We start from the raw sequence: 12,502 nt of genomic DNA, 5'->3' as shown, positions 1-12,502 counted from the left end.
TCTGTACAAAAAATGTATATTAGGTTTGCGGGAGCTGAAAATGTGACAGACAGAAGGAGGCCCCACAAAGTATATATATTCTTGATAAGCATGACGAGACGAGTCGATCTAGCCCTGTCTGTCTTCCTGTCCGCCTGTGCGTCTGTCCGTCCGTATGAACACCTGGATCTCAGAGACTATAAGAGGTAGGGACACCAAACTTTGCACAAAGATGTGTTATGTGTGTACGCTGTGCAAGTTTGTTTTATTTTTTTGATTCCCTCCCCTCTTCCCTCCCACCTCTTCCTCCCTATGGGGGTTTTCCCGATTTTCCATTCGTATAATCGCCTATATCTCGGAGACTATAAGACCTAGGGACACCAAATTTTAGTCCAGGATGTGTATGCCCTGCCCTCTCCCGTGCAATTCGCGATTTTCTCTAACTCCCGTAATTCTTGGAATTTCGAACTAAAATACCCCCAGTTAGTAATTATGTGTCCGTATGCCAAGTTTCATCATAATAGACCAATTTAATAAGAAGTTATAGCCATAAATATATTTGCTACTGCAGCGCTGCTCGCAGGTGTTGTTGATGCTGGTGCTTTGGTTGACTACACATATGTTTACACAGACACATAGATGCGTATAGGCATACATACACTCACACAGACGCAATTGCTATGTAAATGTGCAATTATAAACCCTTTTTGTGAGTTCAAATGCCGAGAGAGGTAAAATCGATCCAATTTTTTTTTTATTTTTCTTGATATTTTTAATTTTTATAATTATTGTAACATATGTACAGAATATTTCAAAGTCACCCGACTTTTTTTACTTTTTTATTTTGTGGGAGCAAAATAAATTGATTTTCAGGAGCTCCGACCCGTAATAGCTCAACATACAACGTTGGTTCCAAAGTAAACAGGACCTTAAAAAAAACAGAACAAATGGTTTTTTCGGCAAATCAATTTATTTTATTCAAAATAGTCTCCTTCTGCTTCAATACAGCTTTTTGCACGATCCAAAAGCATGTCGAACGAGTGTTTTAGCTAGTTGGCCAGTATGCCGGTGCAAGCCTTTTGAATGACCTCTACGTCTGCATAACGCTTTCCTTTCATGGGCAAATGCATTTTTGCGAAAAGGTAGAAGTCGCACGGTGCCATTTCAGGTGAATACCGCGAGTGGTTATTGGTTAAAATGTCATTTTTGGTCAATAATCGGTCACAAGCGTCTATCGATTCTGAGCAATTTTTGGTCGTCGGTCAGTTTGTGCGGAACAAACCGTGCACGTACCTTTCTTAATCCCAAATGTTCGGTCAAAATGCGATAAATCGATGTTTTGGAGATGTTCAATTCCATTGCCATCAATTTCAATGATGATTTCGGGTGATTTTTGATGAATTCACGAACAGTTTCGATGGAATTTGCGGTGATCACGAATTTTGATTGGCCCACATGTTCATCGTCATTTATGGCCTCACGACCACTTTGAAAACGTTGAAACCACTCGTGCACTCTTCTACGGGATAGGCAATCATCGCCATAAACTTGTTCCATCAATTGAAACGTTTCGCTAAAAGTTTTACCAATTTTAAAACAAAATTTAATGTTGGCTCTTTGTTCAAAGTTCATTTTCGCACCGAAAAAATTAAAATTTTGATTAAAAAATGCACTATTCTAACTCAGATCCTGCCCCTCCCCCCCCTGCCTACGCCCTTGAGTACATGCATATGTATATTTATGTATTTAGTATAATAGTGATCTTCACTGCAAGTAATTTTTAGAATTAAAAGCTGTACAGTTTGGCAAAGATCTTTGGTTAACCTATTCAACTGCACAACATTTAATTGAGCATACACACATATGCAAGTTTATTTCTTCTAATCGCTTACCATTTGGACATATATTCATACAGACATACTGACATACATATTTAGGTTAGGTTAGGTTGCGATGGCTGGGGTGCTGTTCACACCCCCCCCACATTGACCAAAATAGGCGGAAGGAGACTTGCGGCATGCCAATGTCTTCCTCGTCAGGATGGATGCGCAGCTGCGTAGTTCCCTCCATAGTCAGTACGTCTGCAATACAGTTCCCCTCTATATTCCGGTGCCCCGGTAGCCATACGAGATTTGTATAGGCGTGCTGGACATCTCGTTAAAAGATCTGCGGCAGTCTGTGATAACATGAGAATTGTATAAATTAGACTCTAAGGCTTTAAGTGCCGCTTAAGTTGCCGGTTGTAAGGAAGTTGCTACAGTAGCTACATGAATAGCAGTGACTTTCGCCTGATAAACGCTACAGTGATGCCTGATAAACGCTACAGGCATGCGGAAGGAGATTCCCAGACCCAGATCGGGGGAAAAGATTCCCTCTCCGACTCACCCAGCGAGTTTCGAGCCGTCAGTAAATATTATAATGGCGCTGCTTCTTAAGTGGGGCAATTGTTCCCACTTCAGGCGAGTAGGTATACTGACGATGGAGCATCTTTGCGTGCCCATAAGCAGAGTCTTCCCATGTTGGGGTTTCCCTTAGCCTCAGGGCTGTGTTAGCCGCCATCTCCTGCCCGATAATGTCGAGGGGGAGAATGCTCAGTATTATGTTTAGTGCATCATTCGGAGTGGTGCGAACGGCACCACTGATGCAAAGTTCCGCCGATCTCATATAGACACATAGACACAATTCCTATGTAAATGAGCAATTATACACCCTTTAAGTGAGTTCGAATACCGAAAGAGGTAAAATCGATCCAATTTTTTTTTTAATTTTCTTAATTTTTTTTATTTTCTATAATTATTGTAAACATATGTACAGAGTATTTCAAAGTCGGGACACCCGACTTTAGCTTTTTTACTTGTTTGTATTCAGCTTCGTTATCCCACCTCTTCCTCCCTATGGGGGTTTTCCCGATTTTCCATTCGTATAATCGCCTATATCTCGGAGACTATAAGACCTAGGGACACCAAATTTTAGTCCAAGATGTGTATGCCCTGCCCTCTCCCGTGCAATTCGCGATTTTCTCTAACTCCCGTAATTCTTGGAATTTCGAACTAAAATACCCCCAGTTAGTAATTATGTGTCCGTATGCCAAGTTTCATCATAATAGACCAATTTAATAAGAAGTTATAGCCATAAATATATTTGCTGCTGCAGCGCTGCTCGCAGGTGTTGTTGATGCTGGTGCTTTGGTTGACTACACATATGTTTACACAGACACATAGATGCGTATAGGCATACATACACTCACACAGACGCAATTGCTATGTAAATGTGCAATTATAAACCCTTTTTGTGAGTTCAAATGCCGAGAGAGGTAAAATCGATCCAATTTTTTTTTTTATTTTTCTTGATATTTTTAATTTTTATAATTATTGTAACATATGTACAGAATATTTCAAAGTCACCCGACTTTTTTTACTTTTTTATTTTGTGGGAGTAAAATAAATTGATTTTCAGGAGCTCCGACCCGTAATAGCTCAACATACAACGTTGGTTCCAAAGTAAACAGGACCTTAAAAAAAACAGAACAAATGGTTTTTTCGGCAAATCAATTTATTTTATTCAAAATAGTCTCCTTCTGCTTCAATACAGCTTTTGCACGATCCAAAAGCATGTCGAACGAGTGTTTTAGCTCGTTGGCCAGTATGCCGGTGCAAGCCTTTTGAATGACCTCTACGTCTGCATAACGCTTTCCTTTCATGGGCAAATGCATTTTTGCGAAAAGGTAGAAGTCGCACGGTGCCATTTCAGGTGAATACCGCGAGTGGTTATTGGTTAAAATGTCATTTTTGGTCAATAATCGGTCACAAGCGTCTATCGATTCTGAGCAATTTTTGGTCGTCGGTCAGTTTGTGCGGAACAAACCGTGCACGTACCTTTCTTAATCCCAAATGTTCGGTCAAAATGCGATAAATCGATGTTTTGGAGATGTTCAATTCCATTGCCATCAATTTCAATGATGATTTCGGGTGATTTTTGATGAATTCACGAACAGTTTCGATGGAATTTGCGGTGATCACGAATTTTGATTGGCCCACATGTTCATCGTCATTTATGGCCTCACGACCACTTTGAAAACGTTGAAACCACTCGTGCACTCTTCTACGGGATAGGCAATCATCGCCATAAACTTGTTCCATCAATTGAAACGTTTCGCTAAAAGTTTTACCAATTTTAAAACAAAATTTAATGTTGGCTCTTTGTTCAAAGTTCATTTTCGCACCGAAAAAATTAAAATTTTGATTAAAAAATGCACTATTCTAACTCAGATCCTGCCCCTCCCCCCCCTGCCTACGCCCTTGAGTACATGCATATGTATATTTATGTATTTAGTATAATAGTGATCTTCACTGCAAGTAATTTTTAGAATTAAAAGCTGTACAGTTTGGCAAAGATCTTTGGTTAACCTATTCAACTGCACAACATTTAATTGAGCATACACACATATGCAAGTTTATTTCTTCTAATCGCTTACCATTTGGACATATATTCATACAGACATACTGACATACATATTTAGGTTAGGTTAGGTTGCGATGGCTGGGGTGCTGTTCACACCCCCCCCACATTGACCAAAATAGGCGGAAGGAGACTTGCGGCATGCCAATGTCTTCCTCGTCAGGATGGATGCGCAGCTGCGTAGTTCCCTCCATAGTCAGTACGTCTGCAATACAGTTCCCCTCTATATTCCGGTGCCCCGGTAGCCATACGAGATTTGTATAGGCGTGCTGGACATCTCGTTAAAAGATCTGCGGCAGTCTGTGATAACATGAGAATTGTATAAATTAGACTCTAAGGCTTTAAGTGCCGCTTGACTGTCAGAATAAACGTCTACCGTCCATTGCGGTTGTAAGGAAGTAGCTACAGTAGCTACATGAATAGCAGTGACTTTCGCCTGATAAACGCTACAGTGATGCCTGATAAACGCTACAGGCATGCGGAAGGAGATTCCCAGACCCAGATCGGGGGAAAAGATTCCCTCTCCGACTCACCCAGCGAGTTTCGAGCCGTCAGTAAATATTATAATGGCGCTGCTTCTTAAGTGGGGCAATTGTTCCCACTTCAGGCGAGTAGGTATACTGACGATGGAGCATCTTTGCGTGCCCATAAGCAGAGTCTTCCCATGTTGGGGTTTCCCTTAGCCTCAGGGCTGTGTTAGCCGCCATCTCCTGCCCGATAATGTCGAGGGGGAGAATGCTCAGTATTATGTTTAGTGCATCATTCGGAGTGGTGCGAACGGCACCACTGATGCAAAGTTCCGCCGATCTCATATAGACACAATTCCTATGTAAATGAGCAATTATACACCCTTTAAGTGAGTTCGAATACCGAAAGAGGTAGAATCGATCCAATTTTTTTTTTAATTTTCTTAATTTATTGAATTTTTATAAATATTCTAAATATTCAATAATATTATAAACATATATACAGAGTATTTTGTTGTTGTAAATGTTGTTGTTTTGCTTCAGACTAAAAATTTCATTGCATTGAATATTAAATAATCACGCAATCGTCAGCAGTTGATTCATTTTGATTTTCAAGTACACCGAGATTGAAATTATGAATGTAAACAAAAATCAGCTGTGGTACGAAGATGCATGCATGAACCTAACGGTTCAATTTGAAATGTATACAATCTTGGTGTTCTCCTATTGGTCATACAGTGGACTCTCGTTAATCAAACCTGCGATAATTCGAATCTCTCTTTAATTCAATGTTATCACGAGTTCCCCCAAAACCTCTTTATATTTCGAACTTAATCAATACATTTTTATGCACTTGGTAATTCAAACGAAAAAATCATTGCTATATAACAAAACGAACTCATCGGCGTCCAGCACTCGACAATTCAAAGTTGCATAGAGAAAGAGGCGAAAAGTGCACTTCATACCACCAATCAGACCCAAAAATTTACTTCTGCGCATATAACGCTCACCGCTCAAGATGAGTCCCGGTAACTGTTTTTTTATGATTAGTTTGGCTATTTGACACACACTTCACACACATTGGTTTGTTTAGTTATCATTCAGCTACTGTTACTCTTTTGACATTGATATAGAATAGCAGTTAATAAATAATAATTGAACAACACTTAATATTTCGAAGTTTTATTTATTTTCTTTCACAAATTTCGAACCATTTGATATTTCAAACTCTCGATAATTCGTAACATTTTAAGAGTCCCTCGAGTTTCGAATTAAGGAGAGTCGACTTTATTTCACAACACATGGCTGCCCGATCCTAATTGTAGAATACACACGCAATCGTCAGCGGTTGACTTGATTTCTGCTTATATATGACTACCTGGTAGGTAATGATTTTTAAAAATCGCTGTTTCTTGTAGTTTTCGGTGATTTTTTGATGATAAATTGAACTACGTTTTTCAAGTATGAAAGTATTTCAAGACTATGCGGTAACGAAGCTGAATACAAACAAGTAATAAAGCTAAAGTCGGGTGTCCCGACTTTGAAATACTCTGTACATATGTTTACAATAATTATAGAAAATAAAAAAAATTAAGAAAATAAAAAAAAAAATTTGATCGATTTTACCTCTCTCGGTATTCGAACTCACGTAAAGGGTGTATAATTGCACATTTACATAGCAATTGCGTCTGTGTGAGTGTATGTATGCCTATGCGCATCAATTCGTGTCTGTGTAAGCATTTTCGCAGTCAACCAAACAGCAACATCAACAACAGCCGCGGGCAGCGCTTGAGCAGCGCTGCATCAGCAAATATATTTATGGCTATAACTTCTTGTTAAATCGGTCTATCATAATGAAATTTGGCATACGGACACATAATAACTAACTGGGGGTATTTCCAAAATTTTAGTTCGAAATTCCAAGAATTACGGGAGTTACGATTTGCGGTGGAGAGGGGGAAGGGAGGGAAATTCCAAAATATACATTTTCTGCGTATTCACATAAGGCATCTGGGACTAAAATTTGGTGTTCCTAGGTCTTATAGTCTCCGAGATATAGGCGATTATACGAATGGAAAATCGGGAAAACCCCCATAGGGGGGAAGTGGGGGGGAAAATCAAAAAAATAAAACAAACTCGTATAGAATACACACATAACGCATCTTTGTGCAAAATTTGGTGTCTCTATCTCTTATAGTCTCTGAGATCCAGGTGTTCATACGGACGGACAGACGGACAGACAGACAGACAGGGCTAGATCGACTCGTCTCGTCATGCTGATCAAGAATATATATACTTTGTGGGGTCTGCCACGCCTCCTTCTGCCTGTTACATTTTTCAGCTCCCGCAAACCTAATATACTCTTGTACATTTCATGTAGAGTATAAAAAATGTGCACGAAACTGAGAAAAGTCTAGACGAACGAATACAAAGATAAACGCCAGCTGTAAACGTTTTGGTACTTTTGAAGTGAAACTTCTTTCTTCACGGTTTTGTCTGCTGGATCGGCAAGGTTTTGTGTGACGAAAGTGACGTTAGCAAGACACACAAGCAAAAGACCGTGACGCCAGCGAGACGCACAAGCAGATTGTTGCAAAAATAAAATACACGTATATAGTGCGTGAGTCGTTGCTCGCTTTTCCTTAGAATTTACTCATAACTCTACCGGTGATTTTCGTTGTCGATGTTGTTGTTGTGCTCCCATTAAAAAATTTCGTGCCCACTGCTGCATTAAAATAAACAAGCAATCAGCAGCAGTTGATTTGCCTTCTGCTTATTTATGACTACCTGGTAGGTTATGATTGTTAAGAGGTGCTGTTTTTTTTTGTAGTTTTCGATGATTTTTAATGCCAAAAAGAACTAAGTTTTTCAAGTACACCAATAGCCCAGTAACAGGCGAACATAAATGAACAGCAAGTAGACCAGGTGGCGAAATTAAAATTATGAATGTAAGCAAAAATAAGTTGTGGTATGAAGATGCGTGCATGAACCTAACAGTAAAATCTAAAATGTAAACAAACTTGGTGTTCTCCTTGTCATCATATTTCACAACTCATGGCTGCACGATCCTAATCGAAGAACACGGTAACGACATACATAACACATATGCAAGGATATACAGCATAGACATAATCTCGATGTAACTATTATTTTATTAAATTCATAAAATTAGTTTAATTTAAAAATATTTCTTTTAAAATATATTTTTATAATTTTTTCTCGGAGTGGGTACAGAGCGGGTACATTCTTGTTAAATATGACTTGTACTAAATAAATATAACATGGTTCAGTTGAACAATATGTTTGGATATTTTTTTTTCAGGCAAATAATTTTGTATCTATGTTTCTGACCTACTTGCCTAATAGTTCGTACGATAAATGTATTCATTAATCTAGAATACTTGCACAGGTCGATAAAGTCCAGTGTAACCACACAGGCGAGCTCTTAGTGCCGGTATTAGAAAAGAAGCCAAGGATACGTCTTTTAGTAAATCGACACACTCGCACACTAAGAAGTACATTTTATCGCCTTTTCCTGCAGTGCTTTTATTAAGTGCAATGCGTCTCAAGCCGGCGGCACGAGGCAAATATCTATATATACATACATATTAATAAAGAATAAACAATTTTAGTTACATATTTTGATCATAAATATCCACCAATGTACCTGTATAACATTCTAGCACCCGTCCAATAAAGCCAGTTCTTTTCAAATCGCTCACCGTCATCGCCTTCGAAAACCTATAATATTTAACATTTTAATATAATTCAAGATACCATTATAAATAGAATGGACCAACTTTAAAAACGCTTATTATGTATCCGGTCGCCGACGATTGAGATTTTTTAAGATTTCCCGCTTCGTTGGATGGAAGCACGAGTGGTGGACGGCAAATGGCCGCTACTTCGCTGTACAGGTCAAGTGTGTGAGCTGCAGTGTACCTGTGGAAAAATATGGAAATTGTTGATTACATAAAAGCTAAATAGAAATAAAAAGAAAAAACGGGAAGTTTACATAGTCTTTAGGAAGTACTTATATACAAACCATCCAGTTCAGTGCTTTCGATTCTACACACTATATCATAGGCAGGGAAAATGGTCACTAGCTCATACGTATATATGTACATAAAGAACTATATCTCGTAGTAGAGCATGTACTAGTTTGTAATAACGTTTTGTTTAAACTTCAGTTTATATTCTTTATTTTCACTTTATCTCAAAAATCAAAAAAAAACTTTAACTGAATTGTTACATTTGGACTTAAAGAAAACTTAGCCAAGGCCTCGTAGCTGCCAGAAACGTCGGCAGCGGAGCGACCGCATTATATATTAACTTATATACTTAGCGCTGTTAGCAGCGAGAGCGCGAAAGAGTATGTTATGTGCACTTGACTGACTTGGCTGACACTAATTGCACTAACGCTGCACTTATGTCGCCCAATGCATGCACGATCATATTACGTAGCGTCCGAATTATGCTTGGCTTTTTGAATTTATTTATTCACTGCAGTAAAGTGTTATAGTGTGTGTTCTTAAGAGTGCACTGCGTACAGTGTGTACTCCTTATGTGTGCACCAGAGAACTGCAACGAGTACTACATTTTCGGTCATACTCGAGTATTTACCCATACTCGGTATGATTATTTCATTTGGGTATAGTGACAAGCAATGACTGGTTGCGAACGAGCCCTCAACGAACACTCAGTTCGATTCACAACTGCAAAAACTCAGAAATGAGCGGTTGTGCCCGAAACTTCTTGCATGAATGCAAGCAATGACCAGTTGTGAACAAACGCTCGCCAACCAGTCAGTTCGACTCACAACTGCAAAAACTCAGAATGAGCGCCGGTGATCGAAACTTTTTGCCTGCGTGCAAGAAATGATCGAACGTCGTACTTACAATCATACCCGCATGACCGAAATGACCAATGATATTGGCGGGTGCACGTGCACTTGCATTTTCTATTGTTTTTTTTTTTGGCTATTAGTAACTATTAGTAATTATTAAATAGTAACATCGTATAAGTATGTAAATGCATATAAATTAAAGAAGCCAACAAAACTATTAGCGAAAAGAAATACCTTCCTTTTTATTTAAATTAAAAAAAGTTATGCTATTTTAATTTATATTAATTTTCTTTTTTAAAGATATATGAGTTCCTTTTTATACTCTGTACATGAAATGTACAAGAGTATATTAGGTTTGCGCGAGCTGAAAAATGTAACAGGCAGAAGGAGGCGTGGCAGACCCCACAAAGTGTATATATTCTTGTTCAGCATGACAAGACGAGTCGATTTAGCCCTGTCTGTCTGTCTGTCCGTTTGTCCGTCCGTCTGTCCGTCCGTCCGTCCATATGATCACCTAGATCTCAGAGACTATAAGAGATAGAGACACAAAATTTTGCACAAAGATGCCTTATGTGTGTATTCTATACGAGTTTGTTTTATTTTTTTTATTTTCCCCCCCACTTCCCCCCTATGGAGGTTTTCCCGATTTTCCATTCGTATAATCGCCTATATCTCGGAGACTATAAGACCTAGGAACACCAAATTTTAGTCCAAGATGCCTTATATGAATGAATACGCAGAAAATGTGTATTTTGGAATTTCCTTCCCTCCCCCCTCTCCCCCCGCAAATCGCGATTTTCTCTAACTCCCGTAATTCTTGGAATTTCGAACTCAAATTTTGCAAATACCCCCAGTTAGTTATTATGTGTCCGTATGCCAAGATTCACTAAGATAGACCGATTAAACAAGAAGTTATAGCCATAAATATATTTGCTGCTCAAGCGCTGCCCACGCGCTGCCCAAGCGCTGCCCGCAGTTGTTGTCGATGGTGGTGCTATGGTTGAGTGCAAACATGTTTACACAGACACGAATAGATGCGCATAGGCATTAATACACTCACACAAACGCAATTGCTATGTAAATGTGCAATTATACACCCTTTACGTGAGTTCGAATACCGAGAAAGGTAAAATCGATCAACATTTTTTTTTTTAATTTTCTTAATTTTTTTTATTTTCTATAATTATTGTAAAGATATGTACAGAGTATTTCAAAGTCAGGACATCCGACTTTAGCTTTTTTACTTGTTTTATATAATTTGTAATGTCTCGTGTCATATTTTTCCAGTAATAATGCCTTTTCGTACCTCGTCATTTGCAATGACTTCGTATAAGTTCGAATTTGCCTAGGCAAATCTACTTTTTCTTTTCTTGCGCAGGAATTTTTCTGTTTACTTTGATTTCTTGTAGTGACTTTTAATATTTTGTTATTTATCTGTATATTTTTTAAATCGGTTATCGTTATTATTGACAATGCATCTGCTATATGGTTGTCTTTTCCCTAAAGATATTCAACAGTAAAATCATACTCCTCCAAGTCAAGTCTCATGCGCGTCAGTTTTGAGCTCGGGTTCGTCATTGAAAACAAGTACGTTAAGGGCCTGTGATCGGTTTTGACTGTGAAGCGCCTGCCATAAATATATTGTCGAAAATGATTTATTGCCCAATGGATGGCTGCCAGTTCCTGTTCCGTTGTATTTTTGTTACTTTCTCCTTTTGTGAACGACCTCGATGCATATGCTGCTGGTAGCTGTGTCCCATAATGATTTTGATGTACTGACTCCACAAGCTTGCTTACTTGCATCCGTCGTTATTCAAAATTCTTTGTTAAAATCTGGGTACTGCAGCAACGTAGGTTAACTGGACTTCAAATATTACAATGCTTTTTGACATTCATCTGTCCACTCAAACTTAACATTCTTTCTACATAATCTTGTTATGTACCGCGAATAATCGGCGAAATTTTTTATAAAACGTCTATAATAATTGCAGAATGCAACGAACCTTCTAGCACTATCCGCGTCCGTTGGGACTGGGTACTTTTCTAAGACATCATATTTCTTGCTGTCTGGCAAAATACGCTTATCAGTACACTTATGGCCCAAAAAGGTTACCTCGTGTCTGAAGAATGAGCACTTTTCTGGGTGCAATTTAAGGTTGTGTTTGTCTATATACAGGAATAGAAAGGAGGGTTCTATACCGTAAAATGCGATTGTCATCATTCTTTGAAAAGAAATTGGTGCAATTTTTAAACCATATGGTAATCACGTGAAGCGATAGGAGCCATTGCTCGAGCTCTATCTGATGAAATCCCGACATGAGAAGTACTTAGCTCTACCCAGCTGATCGAGAATATCATCAATTCTGGGCAATGGAAATTTATCGGACAAGATTTTTTTTATTAATCTACTATCCGAACCCGGCAATGATTTCTTTGGGGCTATTAATAATGGACTATTGTAGTCTGAGACTGACGGTTCTACTATTTTGTCTTTTATTAATTTCTCGACTTGTTTTTCTACCTATCTTTGGCTATGTGGAATTCTATAGTTCTTAATATAAACAGGTTCATCGTCTTTCATTCTTATCTTTTGCTTATAGAAATTATTGGTTGATATCGATTCGGTTTATTTTACGAATACGTCAATATATTTGCTGCATAGCTCCGGAAGAGCGGGTTTAAACTGTGGCCGAAAATTTTTACTTAGTTTACCCAAGACCTCAACGTGATTGCTGTTCGTGTTTGATTCTAT

The 12,502-nt window shown here is 38.5% G+C and overlaps 1 protein-coding gene across 1 annotated transcript; it reads right to left on the bottom strand.

Moving 5' to 3' along the window:
* Positions 1 to 8,036: 8,036 nt before the first annotated feature.
* Positions 8,037 to 8,846, bottom strand: LOC115629441 (the record flags this gene model as incomplete). Its single annotated transcript, XM_030525894.1, has 3 exons — positions 8,037 to 8,495; positions 8,572 to 8,645; positions 8,705 to 8,846. Coding segments are annotated over 3 exons (415 nt in total), but the record flags the coding sequence as incomplete, so codon positions are not given.
* Between the last annotated feature and the right edge of the window lie 3,656 nt (positions 8,847 to 12,502).

This window comes from Scaptodrosophila lebanonensis, unplaced genomic scaffold (assembly GCF_003285725.1).
Source record: "Scaptodrosophila lebanonensis strain 11010-0011.00,11010-0021.00 unplaced genomic scaffold, SlebRS2 tig00000147-arrow-arrow-pilon, whole genome shotgun sequence".
Taxonomy (NCBI): domain Eukaryota; kingdom Metazoa; phylum Arthropoda; class Insecta; order Diptera; family Drosophilidae; genus Scaptodrosophila; species Scaptodrosophila lebanonensis.
This window is presented reverse-complemented; position numbering and strand designations above follow the sequence as displayed.